The following is a 19,360-nucleotide window of genomic DNA, read 5'->3' on the forward strand; positions in this document are numbered from 1 at the left end:
GCGGAAGGGGTTGCCCGGGGAATTTAGGACGCGGTAGGAGTAGGTTAAAGGGGATTCGGGATCGCAGGAAGGGCTAACGCGGCCGGAAAATGAGTAAAAAGTGGCTTAGGAGCAGGGTAAACGCGGCCGCACTTTACAGGATAGACCCGTTTATTAGAAAAGCATTCCATGTATCTATATATCAAAGCGATTAAAATTACATGGGTGCATGCATATCTTACATAGTTATATACTTCCATTTGATATTCCACTTTACCTAGGAAAACCACAGAGTAGATTACAAAGAAAAATGTGAATTGTGGTATATTTGTTGGGGGAGGAGACATAAGAAAATAAAACTGGGAAATGAACAATACAAATCTGTATAGGTAGGAATACACAGTGTACACTGATTTCATAGCATAGGGAGGATACCTAGCTGTAAGAAAAACAAACACGGCACATAAAAGCAGAATACTATTTTCTTAGTTAAAGGAAATGGAAGATGGGTGGAAATGTAGAGTTCAGGAGAAGGCTTGGCTGAATAGCCTGGTTTTGATTATTTTGGAGAAGGAAGAGTATGTCCTGGTGGATATTGTTACATAAGTTGAGTGTGAAGCAACAGAATGTATAAGGCCTCATGCATGCTAGCCTTGCTCTAGCTAGTGAAAGGCTGATAAAAGGGCTTGTTGGGAGGACCGAACTTCCCTCATTAGGTTGCATGTGGATCAGAGATACACAAATGTACACTGCCTAAGAATGACCCACATACACACATTTACTAATATCAATTGTATCCAAAAAGAGCTATCCCCAACATTACAGATTGTAAGCCCTCTGGGGATAGGGAAATACCTACAGTACCTGAATGTAATCCACTTTGAAGTGCTGAAAATGTGAAAAGTGGAATATAAATCTAAATAAATAAAAAAAATTATGCCATTTTCCACTCACAATCAGCTGCTTTAGGGGCATATTAGTAATTAGTCACAAGTCCAATACCATTTCTTGGTCATGAAAACATTTCCAACTCATGTCCTGACTATATAATGAAAGACTTTGCAATCTACAAACAAGCAAACAAAATGAGTTATAATAACATTAAAATAAGGAATAGTGTATAAATAGTATATCACCACTATTTCTTATATTTATCATAGAAACATAGAAATGACGGCAGAAGAAGACCAAACGGCCCATCCAGTCTGCCCAGCAAGCTTCACACATTTTTTCTCTCATACTTATCTGTTTCTCTTAGCTCTTGGTTCTATTTCCCTTCCACCCCCACCTTTAATGTAGAGAGCAGTGATGGAGCTGCATCCAAGTGAAATATCTAGCTTGATTAGTTAGGGGTAGTAGGGGAAGTAACCGCCGCAATAAGCAAGCTACACCCATGCTTATTTGTTTTACTCAGACTATGTTATACAGCCCTTATTGGTTGTTTTTCTTCTCCCCTGCCGTTGAAGCAGGGAGCTATGCTGGATATGCTTGAAGTATCAGTCTTCTCCCATGCTGTTGAAGCAGAGAGCCATGCTGGATGTGCATCGAAAGTGAAGTATCAGGCTTATTTGATTTGGGGTAGTAACCGCCGTAACAAGCCAGCTACTCCCCTCTTTGTGAGTGCAAATCCTTTTTTCCACATTTCCTCTTGCTGTTGAAGCTTAGAGCGATGTTGGAGTCACAGTAAGCATATGTATGTTTATTGAATAAGGGTATTATCTCCAGGCAGTAGCCATCATTCTGGCGAGTCACCCACTCTTCATTGGCAGCCTCTTGACTTTATGGATCCACAGTGTTTATCCCACGCCCCTTTGAAGTCCTTCACAGTTCTGGTCTTCACCACATCCTCCGGAAAGGCATTCCAGGCATCCACCACCCTCTCCGTGAAGAAATATCACAAAGAAATTTTCAAATATGAAATTATCAAAAGATCTTATATCATTGTAAATGTTAATAAACTTAAAAATTGCCATACTAGGTCAGACTGAGTGTCCATCAAGCCCAGTATCCTGTTCCAACAGTGGCCAATCCAGGTCACAAGTACCTGGCAGGATCCCAAATAGTAGAAGGATCCCAGATTGCTAACTCCCAGGGATAAATAGTGGCTTTATCCAAGTCTACCTGGTTAATAACCGTTTATGGACTTTTCCTCCAAGAACTTGTCCAAACCTTTTTTTAAATCCGCATATGGGGGACAGTAACTTTTAATCAGGTGTGCAGGCCAGTGCCAGTTTTACCTGTTTATTCCCAGTTCGCTCAGTTAAGGGATAGGTTTTCCAATTCCCCCCCACGCCCATTTTAATAGCCTCCCTTCTCCCCTGTTAGCAGCGACCTTTAAAATCCTGCTGATCTGCCTATATTTTGTTTTACTACTTACACGCCATCCATAGCAGAAGTAAAATTTTATGTGGCAGGTGACCCCAGCCTGTGCAAGGACACACAATTATTTACATGCACATCTCTTAGCCAAGTCCTGACACACCCATACCCAGACAACACCCACCCCCTGCCCCTTTTTAAAAAAAAACTTTTTTTATGCGTGCAGTGAGAGATATGCACATTTCTGGGTGGCTTTTAAAATCCTCTTGGTGTGCGCACTTGTCAGATATATTCGCGTATCCCCTAACTGATGTGCGTGCCGGGCTTTTAAAATTCACCTTAAGAGTTTAGAGTTCTCCAGCGAACCACTAGCCCAAAGAAATTTAATCATCATATGAAATCTGTAACCCACTCTGGACTTTTTAAAATTACAAGTCCTCGGTGGTCTTAAATATCTGCTACAGCACTCTGATTTTCACCTGGTCATTCAGGCCTTAATCCCGCCATTACTAGATTACTGAAATGCCATTTCTGTGAGACCTTTACAATTGTTACAGAACTCTGCAGCACAGCTGATTGGCATGAATTGTTACAAACACATTACCCCAATCCTGATCACTTTACACTAGCTAACTCTTCGTTATAGAATTTAATATAAAATTTGAATGATGGTGCACAAATTGATCAACACGGATTCCTCATCCTGGGCCAATGCTTTATTGAGACTGTATCAACCGACACACTCCTTGAGATTTTCTCAAAGGCATCTGTTGGTTGTTCTGTCAACAGGGGCATCTGTCTGTCACTAGGGCCTGTGTGTTTTCAATAGCTGCTCCAAGCCTATGGAATCTTTTGACTGAGATCTAATGACACATAAGAGTGGGTCTGAAAACCTTCATAACACAGCTCAAAATGGCACTGTATAGGTTGGCTTTTGACTTATAACTGACTGTCTTTTCCCAAGCATTATTTTCTGTCATATTAATATTTGGTATGTATTGCTTTACAATGGGCCCTGTGACATGTTCCACTGTATTGTCAAAAATGATCACTTGTTCTACATTAGGTGCATATATGTTAACAATAGTAATCATTATTTTTTCCTGAATTCTGACATTTGGAAAAATATATCTGCCTTCTTTGTCTTTTATAACCTCCCAAACATTAGCATTCACCTCTCTTCAGAGCAGCACTCCAACACCACCCTTTTTGCTTTTTACACTGGAGATGCAGAGAGAATGTGAGGATATCCCTTGAAGTGTAGTAGTCTCACCTACTCTCCACAGGCGTGTTTCCTGTATTGGCATGACTGGGGTCCTCCGTCAGATTGCTTTATTGAAAGATAATTGCCTTTTCATCTGGGTGTTCAACCCTCTCGCATTCAAGGACATAATGGGCCAGATTTTAAAACTTAACCTCATGCACTTTAAAAATTCCCAGGATATAGCAGCCTATGAAGCCTCCATTGGAGAAACCCCTGTAGAAATCCCCATAGCTGCCACAGAAAATGCTCCCGCAGAGGATTCCTGCTCAGCGGCACCAAGAACTGGAGTCCCTGCAATTGCTTCTAACACAGGGTTTCCCAATCCTCTCCTAAAATCACACCTATCCAGTCAGGTTTACAGAATTGCCACAATGAACATGCATGAGACAAAGTTGCATAGATTGAGCCCTGGCATATGCAAACCTCTCTCGTGCATATTCATTACAAATAGGTGTTAAAGGTCTATTTATTTCAATAGGCTTATAGATAGATAGACTTTAGCTGAGGCATGCTCTTCTCAGGCTATATTAGTCAGGATGTCCCCTGCCAGATACGACAATGATGGTTTATGCAGATGTTCTTGTGAGGGAAGCTGGCTCAGTTGGTTAATAAAAAAAAAAAAAAGAATAGGCAATATGGGACAATTGAAATGTATATCATTTTATATAAGAAGCACGGTAATCTAGGATTTGTAGCAAGGTTTTCATGTCCAATTTAAATTATTTATTTTTGTCTTATCAATGTGTATTTACATATGTTGGGTTTTTTTTTAGATGTTTTGCATTTTAATTTGAAATATAGAAACATGATAGCAAAAAGACCGCATGGCCCAAAGAGTCTCCCATCTGTCCAATTAATTTAGCATTATAATTATCATAATTTCCTTAGAGATCCCCTGTATTTATCCCACTTCCACTGGGAGGCTGTTCCACACATTCACCACCCTCTCTGGAAAAAAATATTTCCTAAGATTACTCCTGAATCTACCCCCTTTCAACCTTATCTCATGACCCCTCGTTCTAGAGCCTCCTTTTCATTGAAAAAGGCTCAGCTCCTGAGTGTGGGAACCTTTGAATGTGCTAACATGGTGACTGTCAATAGATGTCGGCAATTGTTATACTCTAAATTTGTTTATATGTTGGATAATTTTAATTGCGAAAATTGTTACCCACCTAGTACTGTGGATAGGCAAATTATAAATACCTTAAATAAATAAATATCCTGGAAACCTGATAGGTTAGGTGTGCCTGCAGGAGAGGGTTGGGAAGCACTAAAATAGCCACTGCAGCGGTGATGCCTGCCACAGGAGACATTGGAGCAGAAATTCCCACTACATCTGACTTACCCTGGGGGAGGAGGAATTTCTGTCTTCCTGCACTGCATCTGCCTCAAAACAGCCATGGCACGGTTTGAAAGTGCCTTCCAGAAATGGCTCTCTTACATTACACTGGCTGCACAAATTGAACTTTTTCCCGAGCTCGAGTTGTGCAGCAGGTCTGCTGCAGCCAGCGCAAACAACAGACTAATAATACAGCCCCCAAAAACTCATCTGCTCTGTCTGCGAATGTTCCTGCCCATGCATTGCCTTTCCTGGAGCCTTTCACTATAGAAAGGAGGCCCGGATGTCCTGCTCTCAACTTGCACTAAGTGCCTTGCTTCTTTAAAAAAAAAACAAAAAAACCCGTTATCATCATCCCTTAGCAGCAGCAGGCAAAAAGGAATAGAGTAGAGGCTTAGACCAGGGGAGGGGGAAAATAAGGGGGAGAGAGAGCGCCAAGCCAGTAGCCCTACCATGCTCTACTGAGCAAGGAAATCAACAATCTCAGATCAGGAACTACCAACAGAAGACACAGATTTAATCAGGAGCAGTGCTCAACTTGTTACTTTTCAGCCAGGCTGGAGCTACAGGATGGAATGCTCGCCTACCATCTGCTGGAGACAGAGAATACTGGCAGGCTCAGGGTAGCAAGGATACCTATAAGGGATGATGTCAGCAAGCCTGTTCTCTGTCTCCATCTGCTGGTCAGTGGGCACAACCTATATGTCTGGTCTAATTGGATGAAGAGGAAGCTTCCCATTGTTCACTGTCCTCCTCCAGAATGTTAATAACTGACAGGCTACTTGCTCTCTGCTCTGTTTTCCCCAGCGCTCTTTTTGGATTTTTGGTTCACCTCTGGGACCCACTACAAATGCAAAAAATTCCAACTCAGGAGCAAGGTCTCCATCATTCTGTCTCCTACTGCAATACTTCTCAACTGGTGTGCACAGTACGTTGATGTGCTGTGGGAAACTGCTTCCTGTGTCATGATTGTGGCAGCAGCTACATGTGTCCTAACTCTATTAGCCAGTGAATCTCAGGCAGCAGAAAGTAACCCTCTATTTCCTGCTCCAACCCCTTCCCTCCCAGGTAGCATGTAAGAAACTGGAGGGTATGGATCAAGACTAGAGTAAAGAGATCAGAGGAAAGCAAAGCTACTTTGCTCCATAATTCATCCTTCCTCTCTTGTCACTTCCTCTCCTCCTGTCCTGTGTAGGGAACAGGAGGGGATTGAGTGAACCTGGTACAGATAGAGCAGAGTCACACTGCTCCCTAATCCAGCCCCTCCACTTCTGTTTCCCTCCACCCCTCCTGGCATGCAGGGACAGGAGGGTAAGGTGGGAGACTAAGTCAGATATTGCAGAACACAGATGAGTCCCTCCCTCTTCTGTCCCCATGGTGGCAAAGAGCCCAAAAGAGGATGAGAACAAGCTGTTAGTCTGCCAAAAGCCTTCTCCCAACTGAAAGTCTCTGTAGGAAATAAACTGTCCCAGGCATTCCTTGGGTCAAGGGATCAAGAGGACGAGGAGAAAGGCATACATATAGATATCTATCTATATCTACATCGAGAGAGAGCGAGCAAATAGGGAATTCAAAAGCATCCAAACAATAACCAATTAGGGAAAAGAGCTCTACAACATGCAGATACTCTACGTTAAGCAATATCTAAAGATGACACAGGCTGTCAGCATACTGAAGAAACATGTACATATGCTGCGGAAGCAGAACACCACCAGTGAGATGACAGAGGTTTTAGGGGAATAACAGGAGTGAGAAGGAGCTAGGGTAAGGGGATGCATGAGAATCATGTTGCGGGGGGAGAAAAGGGCGTTATGTGCGAGTGTATGGTGGGGTACTGCTGGGAAGGTGCCAGAGAGCAGGTGGAAAGGGGTTAGAAGGGTGTGAGAAAACCATGGGGGGGGGGGGGGAGGTAGATGTGTCAAAGTCAGAGGTAATGATAGAGAGAACGGTGTAAAAAGAACCAGAGATGTGTTGGGGTACAGCAGAAGGGGTGATGGCGGGTGTGTGTAAGAAAAAGCCAGAGCTGAAGAAGGGGAAGAAAAGGTGACAGAGATTGTGATTGATATATTGGAAAGGTATGTGAGAGAGGCACACTGATAAGCAGTAGGGATGTGCAGAGGGACCGCATACGTTACATTCGGTATTCGTATTCGTCGGGGGGCAGATACATTGCATTCGGCAAGGGGGGCCCCCGATCCGTTCATGCATTCCATTCTTATTTGTTTCCCAGCTAAAATTTAATTAACTACGACTCCCCACCCTCCCAAGACTTGCCAAAACTCCCTGGTTGTCCAGCGGGGGTCCGGAAGCCATCTACTGCACTCACACCGTTGGCTGCCAGTATTCAAAATGGCACCAATAGCCTTTGCCCTTACTATGTCATAGGGGCTACCTGTGCCATTGGTCGGCCCCTGTCAAATGGTAGGAGCAATGGACGGCCGGCGCCATCTTGTGCTCCTACCATGTGACAGGGGCCGACCAATGGCACCAGTAACCACTGTGACATAGTAAGGGCAAAGGCTATCGGCACCATTTTGATTACTGGCAGCCGACGGCCCGCGTGCAGGAGATCGTTCCCGGACCCCTGCTGGACCACCAGGGACTTTTGGCAAGTCTTGGGGGCTCAGGAGGGTGGGGGTTTTCTTTAAATTCACTCCTTTAGATGGCCGAATAATTCAGTGAATTTGTTGTATTTGTGGGAATCGAGATACGTTTCGCGACGCAACAAATACAACGAATAGAGCCCTATACGTTGCGGATTGCCAATACGTTGCAAACGAATGCACACCCCTAATAAGCAGTGTTGTAGGGTATGTATGTGAGAGACAGGAGTAGTGATGGGGGAAAGTGTAAAAGAGAAAATACAAGAGAAGGATATTGGGGGGAAGAGGAGATTATGCTATGGGATGATTGGTGATGAAAATGAATCAGAGAGAAGGTGACTTGGTGAGCATGAGAGGATAATTGGGAGTCAGACTGCAGGAGATAGAAGAACACATGAGTGGATGAGTGAAATGAAATGATTGAGAAGAGGGGGTAATGGTAAGAAGGGATGCTATTAGTTGGGGGAGAGTCAGTGTGGGGTTGATGGGGAGTGGCAAGAGAGCTAGAGAGGTTGTGGGTATTGTGGGAGAAGGGAACCAGATAGCAGGAGGGGATGGGGATGCAATCCTATAAAGAGCAGATGGAGTTCTGAGAGGGGCAGGTGTTGGAACAGGGAGAACTGGGAACAGATGTCCCAGATACAGCCACCAGAACCCTTGTTAATCTTACCGACCTTTCCTCCCGCTGGTAAGATGAGTGCAGCACTTCTTACTTGTGTGTGTGCCTCCTCTGCTGGCTTGAATCTGACATCTGAATGCTGGCTCCACATGTTCAGATATCAGATCAACAAGTAAAATGTGCTGGCAGGGTTAACTTTAGGGGTGTGCCACCCATGTGGTCACATAAGGCACCACTGCATGTCAGAAGGGGATGGGGCGACTTCCCCTGCTATGAAGGATGCAACCAACCACGGCACTCCCAGGGAGACACCTTCCTCCGCCTGCTATGGAAGGTGTTGCCAGTCTTGAAGGGCAACGTTCCTCATTCCCACGTAGGAATCCTCTGCATCTAAAACTGATCCTGCTTGCTGGCGGTGGGGAGGGGTTTGAGGCTTATGCAAAATTTGGTTTGGTTTTCCACAAGGATTGAGCAAACTCAGAGTGTTCCATGACATAAAATAGGTTGCGAGGCCCTGTTCTACTTCCATGGTTGGTGAGTTATCTAGGCCAAACCGCAGCCCCACTTTTTAGAGTGCTCTTCTGCTTTTTCTACCATTCTTATGTGTGAAGTTTCTCCACTTATCATGGGCAAAAGGATGCAGCATTGATATCTCATGTTCTCTTTTTTTAAGTTTGGTTATAATCTCTCTCCATTCCCTCCTCCTTCTCATAGTAATTTTCAACAAGTCGCTGTATATTTCCAGCCTATGATCTTCCCACAGGAAGCTACTTATGGCTCTATCTTACTCAGAAAGTTATGAAAACAAGCAACAATACTCCATTGTGGCTCTGTGCTCCCACCGGACTTTTACCTACATCGGTTCCAGGGGAGGCTCATTGCCAGCTGCTAACTTTTGTGACCATTTCAATACAGTCCACACATTCGTTTTTTTATGGCATTTCCCAAATTTATATTTTATTGCACCTTGACCAATTTTTTTTAGGTCTTCCATCTTATCTAGCATTTCCTATTTGCCAGTTCAACACCTTTAATATGCTTTTGAACCTCCTCTATTTTCTCTGCATTCTTGTCCATTCTCTATTCAGCCTCATCAATCCAGTTCTTGATTTCAATTATATATCCCCTCAGCTCACTAATGAACCTCAGGATTTCTCTTTTAAGGGAGTCTACATCCTTTTTAACCCATAATGTCCCAAATTTTTTAAGAAGGTATCCTCTAAATAGGACACTCCAAGACCACAACATAACAGTGGTCTTGGAGAAACCCACAGCTTATTGCTGGAATAAGCAGCATGGAATCTATTGACCTTTTGGGATCCTGCCAGGTACTTGTGACCTGCATTGGCCACTGCTGGAAACAAGATATTGGGCTTGATGGACCTTTGGTTTGACCCACTATGGCAAATCTTATGTTCTTATTGTTCTCTCCTCGCCTTCTCTAATGGGGCCTGTTCCCACCAGGCCTCACTTTTCAGCATGTGCTTCAGACCAGGCTCTCCTGGGCCAAAATAATCTTGGCAGTTTTCCGGCAGATTGCCATGCTTTGCAACGCTTATAGATCTGACTGCTTATTTTAGGGACGTCTGTGTCATGGATTATCTGGCTTTTTTATGGTTATTTAGTTGAGCTCTCAGTTCAGGCATCCATCCTGGACCATGATGTCACTTCCTCCCTCTATATTTCTTTTAAGTATTCTCTTTCCCTGTTAATTCCAATGGAGTTGGTGTAACATCAGAAGGATGAATCATGCACATTGTAATGATGCTCAAATGATTTAAGTTATTTCAGGCAGAGGCCGGTATAATAATGCATTTAAAAAGATATGTATACTTTTCCAAGATATTCAGAGCCTCATGTTTGTTTTTAACATAGGATATGGTTATATCTATTTTCTAAAGTCCCTAAATAACTTTTGATTATAAGTTTTTAATATTGCAGTTTTGAGAAAACTACGCTCCCGATAAACTTGAGAAGTCATAAACCTGCCTATGCCAAAGTCTTCCCTAATGTAATGACCCAATCTAAATCTTTTCTGTGGTTATACAGAACATTATTCACAAATTTGCATTTTCTCTGTGAAACGGGTGTCAGTATTCAGACATGCAAAAGGCTTTTAGGATGTTTAAATGTGTTTCAGGAGTCTGATAATACAAAATACTGATGCAACTTAGGAGCTGCCATTGCTCATCCATGCCTACTACATGAATAGGAAACATTACTTCACTTTTATTTTCTCATAGGAAAACTGCCAAATCTGGAGAGGTTCATGCTCTGACAAACGATGAACAGTTTACAAAAGGAATGTACAAGATTGTGTTTGAGACAAAGGCTTACTGGAAGACAATGGGCATTACTGCATTTCATGAATATGCTGAAGTAAGTAGGCACAATGTGGATTTATTTTAATCCTGATGCTTCACATTCTTTTTTTTCTGTCTGAAAAATGAGCCTTTTGAAAAAGAGAGTAAAATCCACTTGCTGGTTGAGTCACTGAGTGCTCTGAATCAAGCAAAAAAAAAAATAAAAAAAATATATATATATATACAGAAATGAACTCACTGTTCACAGTTGTGTACTGCTGTGATTCACATCATCTAGCCTTCAAATGAAAAGAGAGTGATCACACAGGGACCAATGCCTTAAAGCAGAGGGCTCCAATCCAGTCCTCAAGGGCCATCATCCAGTTTGATTTTTAGGATTTCCAAAGTGACTATGCATGGGACATTATCTGCATCTAATGAAGGAAATGCATGCAAATATATCTCCTGCATATTGACTGGTTTATGGCTTTCGAGGACCAGATTTGGGGACCCTTGCAGTAAAAGGTATTGTGCTTGATAAGGCCATTAAGTGTGCACAAAAAACTAGCATGCGCTGTATTAAAAGGGTATTTAATTATTTAAAAAGTGTATATTCTGTTACATTTAACATTTGCTATCTTGTGCAGATTACAATAAGAATATTCAATTTAGATTAAAAACACATACACACTCTACAACAAACAGACATAACATTATAAAACAAAATAGTACACCAATCCACAAAGCAACTAGATTTGTCACCTGACTGTAGTTATTACTTAGGGTGAGATGGAGAAAGCCTGCTTAGATATGTTTTTAGTTTCTTATTGTTGTCTGATAATTCAAGCACATCTTTTATTTCTTGTGGCAAAGTATTCCATAGTACAGAGCTCACAGCTGAGAAAGCTCATTGACAAGTCATCTGTAATCTAAGCCTCTTTAAGTGAGGGGCTAATCAACAGATTTATCTTCAGAACTGAGTGATCTGGCGGGGCAATATCGCTGCAGAAGGTCATTCATATATAAGATACTGAGTAGGGGGTCCTGTATATATCAACATGATGCAGGTAATCAATAGTCTTCTTTCAAATGTGGTGTTATGTGCTCCTCTCACAAGCAACTTGTGATCAATCTCGCTGCTGCATTTTGTATTAATTAGAATCAGGGGCCTAGCATCCATAGTGCACAGTAGTTACAGGCATCACCAACTTTAAAAAGGGGTGTGCTGTGCACACCAACTTTAGACACTATCACTTCTTTTCCACTCTCCACCGCAGTCTGGAATGATTGGACCTCATGGCCTCTCTCATGCCTATCCAGTGTCGGTGCTGTGACCAGGGGCAGATTGACCTATCAGTGGATCGGGCATGCTGGTCTAGCTGGTCAGTGGTCTCCCCCAGCTACTACTTGCATTGTGGGTGGCTGTGTCCCTGTGGTACCTGAAGTGGTCAGCAGGCTGCCATAGTCTTGCTTGCTAGAGGGAAAGGCCAACATGCAGGTGTTTGTGGGCTGCAGGAGCTGGTGAAAAGGCCCCTGTACTGCCACTACTGGCAAAAGATGGTCATTGCACTATCACTGCCCTTGTTGACAAAAGAATAGATGTTATCCTTGGAAGGAGGAAGAGCAGGTAGGAAAATGCTACTAATGAGCTTGCTGGGAAGAGGAGGCCAGACTGAGCAAAGGGGTATGCTAGGCAGGGGAGAGGATGATGCTGGGCATAGGTAGGGGAAAAGGGAGAGATCCTGCTGGACAGGTGAGAAGGTGAAATTAGGTTCTGTATGTAGTGTGCCTTGAGGATCAAGCAAACTTGAGTGTGCTCTGAAATTTAAAAATGTTGAAAGCAGTGGCATAGCCATGGGTGGGCCTGGGATCCACCCACATTGTGCTCAGGCACACCCCAGTCAGTGTTGCCCGACACCATAAGAGGCCTGATGGAGCAAGGCATCACAGGATCCCATCCCCACGGCAGTAGAAGAAGTTGGGTGGTGGTTGGTGGCTGGCAGAGGCCCTGCGTGTGTGTGTATAAGAATGGGAACCTGGGTATGTGCTTATGAGAGAATGAGAGCCTGAATGTGTGAATGAGAGAGAGAGAGAAAGAGTGGGAGGCTGGGTGTATGTGAGAGTAAGATCTTGTGTGTGTGTGGGTATGTGAAAGAGCATGTGAGAGTGAGAACTTATGTGTGTGTGGGAGAGGTCCCTAAGATCACTTCATGCAAAGTCTGATTTCTTGGAAGTCTCTATTTCAGCTTTTGTCTGCACATTTTCTAATGTGTGTGGTCACTTATTCTACATTAGGTGAGGGCCTGTCTCTTGGAGTGTATCCCTTTAAGTACATGTTATGCGGGCCAGAATGCGGCCCGTCAAGCCTTTCTATCCGGCACGCGGATGGGTGCAAGGGAAAATTCCTTTCCATATCTAGCAGCTGTTAAAGCAGCGATTCCCAAATGAGGTCGCAGCATTCTCATTTGGGGTCGTGGCTGCCTTCTGATGGGGGGAAAAAAAACCCCGCTGATTTGGGGGGGGGGGGGGGGGGGGGGGGGACACTTCCAGGAAAAGAAGCCCATGCATTCTGAGCCACGTGCTGCATCAGGGACATTTGGAATGCTGCCTTTTGCCTTTTGGGCATACGGTGCAAGACTAGTACCAATACCGTTCCACCCAATCCATCCACGGTCTCTTCCTCATCTGGTCCCTCTCTCATCTTCCATAAGAGTCGTCTGATAGCCTTACGGATAATACTACGCCACTGGATACTCACAACTCCTCCATCAATTTTGGAATGGAGGGACGCCATGATGGACTTATACTTACTGGAACGTAAATCGATCACTGCTTCATCCAAGAGCAAACAGGATTGTTTTAAAGCGCTCTGGTCTCCTTTTACAAGTCTGCTTCACTCGAAAGGAGACTTGCAGCCTCCATAGACCCCGGAACTTTGTAAGACCTGGATACAGCTCCATACTGCTCATGCGTGGAATGGATGAACGTTAGCTAAATGCCCCTTGGTGATACCTGATCCCTGATACTAGATAGCTCATACTTTAGATATATAAGTACTCCTCTAAGTATTCTTGATGTCTTCTTGAATCTACATTGACCGGTGTCTTGTGGGTGGGGTGGGAACGGGGGGGGAGGGGGGGGAAGGGGGTTTCCTAGAATGTGGTCAATAGGAAAGCCTGTTTGAGATGGGGGGACCACAACTGGTAGGAGGTCAACTCCTTTATCTCCTGGTTTGTAATAGATTATACTATACTATACTATATTTTATATGCCTGATGTTTTCCATGAGTGCATAGTACGGATGTAAGCATATTTCTAAGTAGACTTATCTTTGTATACTTGTTGGAATGCTTTCCACTGTAATGCTTTGTTTAACATGTTTTTTGCCTGGAAACCAATAAAAATAATTGCACACAAAAAAAAAGACGACTTATATCAGAATGCATGTCAGTGCGGTAGCCGCCTTCCATAAAGGTTTCGGGGATGTTCCTATATCAGTACAACTCCTCGTAACACGTTTCTTGAAGGGCTTGCTTCACCTCAAGCCTCCACTGCGTCCTCCGGCCCCTTCTTGGGACCTTAATTTGGTTTTGGGTCGGCTCATGAAACCACCATTCGAGCCTCTTCACTCTTGTGAACTTCGATATCTCACATGGAAAGTGATTTTCCTTTTGGCAATCACTTCAGCTCGCAGAGTTCGTGAATTACAGGCCCTAGTTACCTATCCGCCTTACAAAAAACTTCTGCAGGACCTGGCGGTACTCCACACGCACCCTAAATTACCTAAGGTAATTTCGGATTTTCATCTCAATCAATCCATCATACCACCTACCTTTTTTCCCAGGCCCCATTCCAATCCAGGAGAGCAGGCTCTGCATACCCTTGACTGTGAACGGGCTCTAGCATTTTATCTAGACCGTACAGCTGCCCACAGGAAAAGCACTCAATTGTTAGTCTCTTTCCACCCTAACAAATTAGGGCAGCCTGTGGGTAAGCAGACTCTCTCCTCCTGGTTGGCGGACTGCATATCCTTTTGCTATCAGCAAGCGGGCATTCCATTTCAAGACCATGTTAAAGCACACTCTGTGAGGGCCATGGCGACTTCAGTAGCACACCTGCGATTGGTGCCACTTCCTGACATTTGCAGGGCTGCCATCTGGAGTTCTTTCCATACTTTGCAGCCCACTATTGCTTGGACAAAGCCGGAAGACAAAATTCTATCTATCTTCGGCCAGTCTGTCTTTCGTACCTCCTCCCTCCCATCCCACCCCATTACTAACATGACCCTACTAATACAAACAACCATCCTCCGTGTATGCCCTCAGAAAAGAGAGCTGGAGCCAATGCATGTGATCAGGTGACAGGACCCGGACATTTAGCAAGTTGAACCTCAAAATATTAAGTGTCAGTAAACTAATACCAACTAGCCATTACTAAAATAGTAGGTAGATCGTGATGATATGAGGTCTGTTGAAGAAACATCTATGATAACAAACATGGTAACAGTATGATAACCGTAGTCAAACATGTTGGAGCGCAACTGAACCCTGCATTAGGTAAGCAGAACGAGTGACTCCACGGTGCCTTCTCAGGTAGAAACAATTGCCAGCGATTCTTTTACATAGCGTTGTGCCTCAGATACCGTGTCAAACGCCTTAGTCTGCCCATTATTCCAAATACGAAGTTTCGCAGGATATTGAAGAGCAAAACGCACTTGTTTGGTTGCAAGCTGGGAGCGCAAAGGGCCAAATTCTTTGCGTTTAGCAGCGACCCGAGCAGAAAAATCCTGAAAGATTTTTACCGGCAGGTTTTGGAACTGCAGAGATGGTATCTTCCTCGATGCTTGCCATATTAGCTGCCGGTCCATGAAGTCCAAGAAACGAGCGATAACCACCCTAGGTCTTTGTTGGGACTCCAGGCGCGGTCCCAAACGTTGAGCCCGCTCAATTTTCATGGCGCCCAGCTGGTCTGATAGGCCCAAGGCTTCCAGGAGCCATTTCACAATTTGACCCGCGAGGTCAGCGTCCGAGATAGCCTCCGGTATGCCAACAAACCTTAGGTTATTGCACCGTGAGCGATTTTCAAGCTCATCTAATTTTTCTTCTTGCTGCTGAATTGTTTTCTCCAACGTGCTCAAACGGCCGTCAGCTGCTAGATGTTCATCCTCCGCTGCTGACATGCGGTGTTCCAAAGCATCTATACGGGGCGGCAGTTCGGCAAAAGCACCTTGCAGGGTTGTAAGTTGTTCCGAAATTTTATCTAATTTGACCGCTAATGCCTCAGTAACCGCCGTTGTTATCGCCGCTATTGAAGAGTCCATAGCCGAACCCGACAGTGTTTTCTCAGCACTGGCGGCCATTTTGTCCTCTGCAGACTTGGGCTTCTCCTTGTCCTTTTTTGAAAGTTTGGCGGGCATGGTCGCTGGCGATTTATTCATATATCTGTCGATATTCATAGGCGGTACTCACTGAGAAATGTTTAGTATAAATGCAGGGCGGATGTCCGAGATTTTTAAGGGATTCCGGGCCTGTCTCCTGGAGCCGGGTTAGACACGTCTACCCCAGTTCACCACATCACGTGACTCCTAAGAAGTCTTTAAACCTGACTGATAAATGCCAGAGATAGTCCAAAAACTTTATGATGGGACAGGAAAAGGGGTCAAGGGTACTGAGAAGAGCACCATGACATGAACCTTTTCCATTTGTAAGAGTAAGCTTTTCTCGTGGAAGGCTTCCGTGAAGCAATCAAGACACGGGAAACTGGTTCAGAAAGGTTAAGTGGCTGAAGGATTAACCTTTCAACATCCATGCCATCAGGGACAAGGTGTGAAGATTGGGATGGTGCAGGCACCCGTGGTTTTGAGTGATCAGAAGCGGGTCCATCCCTAAGGGAATGCGCCTGCGAATGGAGAGATCCTGCAGTATTGGAAACCACACTTGGCGTGGCCAGTGAGGTGCTATCAGGATCATAGTTCCCTTGTCCTGACGTAACTTCACGAGAGTCTTCGAGAGAAGAGAAAGTGGAGGGAATGCATATAGCAGACCTGTTGTCCACGAGAGGGAGAATGCGTCTCTGGGCTGAGAGCGTTTGCTGCGAATGAGAGAGCAGAAGTTCTCTGCTTTGCGGTTTTGAGGAGATGCAAAGAGGTCTATCTGAGGATATCCCCATTGTTGGAAGATGGAATTTGCCACCGAGGGTTTGAGAGACCACTCGTGCGGTTGAAAGATGCGACTCAGCTTGCCTGCCAACACATTGTCCACTCCTGGCAACCAGGTGGCCCTGAGGCACATCAAATGGGAGAGAACTTCTGCACATATATGTGCAGCTTCCTGACACAGAAGGAAGGAGCCCGTACCTCCCTGTTTGTTAATGTACCACATGGCCACCTGGTTGTCCGTCTGGTTCAGGATAACCTGATTTGAGAGGTGATCCTGAAATTCCTTGAGAGCATCTCTTATTGCTCGAAGCTCCAGGAAATTTATTTGGTGTTTGGCTTCCTCTGGAGACCAAGATCCTTGTGTCTGCAGATTGGCCACATGGGCTCCCCAGCCGAGGTTGGAAGCATCGGTGGTGAAAGTTATTTGAGGGTCTGGAGCCTGAAAGGGCAAGCCTTGGAGGAGATTGGTCTGATGCCTCCACCAGGCAAGAGACTGACTGAGTGAGACGGTTACATGGACCATGGTCAACAGGGGATGAACACTTTGAGTCCATTGTGACCGTAGAGTCTACTGCATGACTCTCATGGCCAATCGTGCCATTGGTGTGACTTGCACTGAGGACGCCATGTGTCCCAGAAGGATGAGAAAGTGACAAGCAGTCATGGATTGCTGGGACTGCAGCTGGTGTGCAAGAGACATGAGAGTGAGCGCTCGCTGTCGAGGCAGAAAAACCTTTGCCTGCAAGTTGTCCAAGTCTGCCCCATTGAACGACAAGTTTTGAGATGGGACTAAGTAGGATTTGTCGTAATTGATGAGAAATCCTAATGAAATTAGAGTGTGTAAGGTTAGACTGAGGGATGACAGAGCAGGTTGCTGAGTGGGAGCCCTGATTAACCAGTCGTCTAGATAGGGGTAGACGTGAACACCTTGGGTCCTGAGGAAGGCTGCAACTACTATGAGGCATTTTGTGAAGACTTGTGGCGCAGATGCTAGGCCGAATGGAAGCACTCGGTATTGATAATGCTTGGGGCCTACTAGAAACCTCAGGTATTTGCGATTAGATGGAGTTATCGCAATATGAGTGTATGCGTCCTGGAGGTCCAGAGAGCAGAACCAGTCTCCTCTTTGTAGAAGAGGAAGAAGCGAGCCTAAGGTTACCTTCTTGAACTTCTCTCGCTGGAGGTACTTGTTGAGGGCCCATAGGTCCAGGATAGAATGAACGCCTCCCGATTTTTTGGGGATTAGAAAGTATCGGGAATAGAACCCTAGGCCATGCTGAGAGTAGGGTATGGGTTCTATTGCCTTGGACTGGAGAAGGAGGGAGACCTCTTGATCCAGAAGGATGGAGTGATCGGATGTTCTCCACATCGGTAGAGGTGGGGAGTCTGGTGGCACAGAGAGAAAGTTCAGATGGTAACCCTGAGAAGTCCATTACCTGCTATTAAGTTCACTTAGAGAATAGCCACTGCCATTAGCAATGGTTACATGGAATAGACTTAGTTTTTGGGTACTTGCCAGGTTCTTATGGCCTGGATTGGCCACTGTTGGAAACAGGATGCTGGGCTTGATGGACCCTTGGTCTGACCCAGTATGGCATTTTCTTATGTTCTTATGTAATTATCACCAGTACCCAGTGGTCTGAGGTGATTGAGTGCCATATGTTGTGGAAGTGGCACAATCGACCTCCCACTGGTATGTGAGGCAGTGGAATCTGACTGCTGCTCTCTAGGTGGAAGTCAAAAACCTGAAGCAGGCCCTGGTTGAGGAGCTGCTTGTGGCTTTTGTTTACGTGTTTGACGAGACTGTGCTTTTTGAAAAGGTCTCATGGTACGGGATCTGGTTGGTGGTGGGTAGGACTTCTTCGGGCAGAAGAATGACTTTTTAGAGTCCTTTCTGAAGGGCTGTTTAGAAGAATAGTCAGAAGGCATCAGAGAGAGCTGTCTTAGGGTCTCATGATGGTCCTTAAGTTCCGCCACCATTCGCTGAATCTGTTTTCCAAACAGATTGTCCCTCACACAGAGTAGTTTGGATAGCCTGTCTTGTATTTCAGGGCGAAGGTCGGAAGACTTGAGCCAGGCCCATCTTCTTGCCGAAATAGAAGCTGCAGATACCCAACTGGCAGTGTCAAAGATATCATAAGATGATCTGATCTCATGCTTGCTTGCCTGCCTCAAAACCCTTGTTTACTAGGGTTTGAAGCTGATCTTGCAATTGTTGAGGCAGGGTATTTGTCAAATCTTGTATCTGCTTAAAAATGACCCTATTATATTGGGTCATATAGAGCTGATAGGTGGAAATCCGGGAGATGAGCATTGAGCCTTGGAATATCCGGCAACCAATGGCATCTAAAAACTTCTGATCCTTGCCCGGGAGAAAAAAGGTATGAGGCTTTGATCTTTTTGCTCTTTTTTGTGCAGATTCAACAACTACAGATTGGTGATCCAATTGAGTTTTCTGAAAGCCTGGAGCAGACTGCACCAAATAGGTAGTGTCAGCCTTTCTGTGCACTGGAGCAATGGAGCCAGGATGTTCTCAGTTCTTCTTGAGGAGGTCCAGAAGAGCCTGGTGGATAGGGATGGAGGTTATTTCCTTGGAAGCATCCAGGAATTGGAGCAACTCCATCATCTGATGTCTGTCATCCTATTCAGTCTGTAATTGGAAGGGAACCAATTCAGACATTTTCTTCACAAAATTTATAAAGGAGAGGTCCTCTGGAGGAGAACGCTTCCTACGTTCAGTGGGTGAAGGTGGTGAAGGTAAATCATCGGTGTCTGGC

At 44.8% G+C, this 19,360-nt stretch overlaps 1 protein-coding gene across 2 annotated transcripts in view; it reads left to right on the forward strand.

Annotated features, from left to right (window-relative positions):
• TTR (transthyretin) overlaps positions 1 to 19,360 on the forward strand; it is a 52,573-nt gene that overhangs the window by 25,975 nt on the left and 7,238 nt on the right. For both annotated transcript variants that reach the window (XM_029591176.1, XM_029591177.1), the window contains exon 3: positions 10,367 to 10,502. In XM_029591176.1, the coding sequence (XP_029447036.1) occupies positions 10,367 to 10,502 (136 nt within the window). The remainder of the gene's footprint in view (positions 1 to 10,366; positions 10,503 to 19,360) is intronic.

Source organism: Rhinatrema bivittatum, chromosome 2, assembly GCF_901001135.1.
Source record: "Rhinatrema bivittatum chromosome 2, aRhiBiv1.1, whole genome shotgun sequence".
NCBI lineage: Eukaryota > Metazoa > Chordata > Amphibia > Gymnophiona > Rhinatrematidae > Rhinatrema > Rhinatrema bivittatum.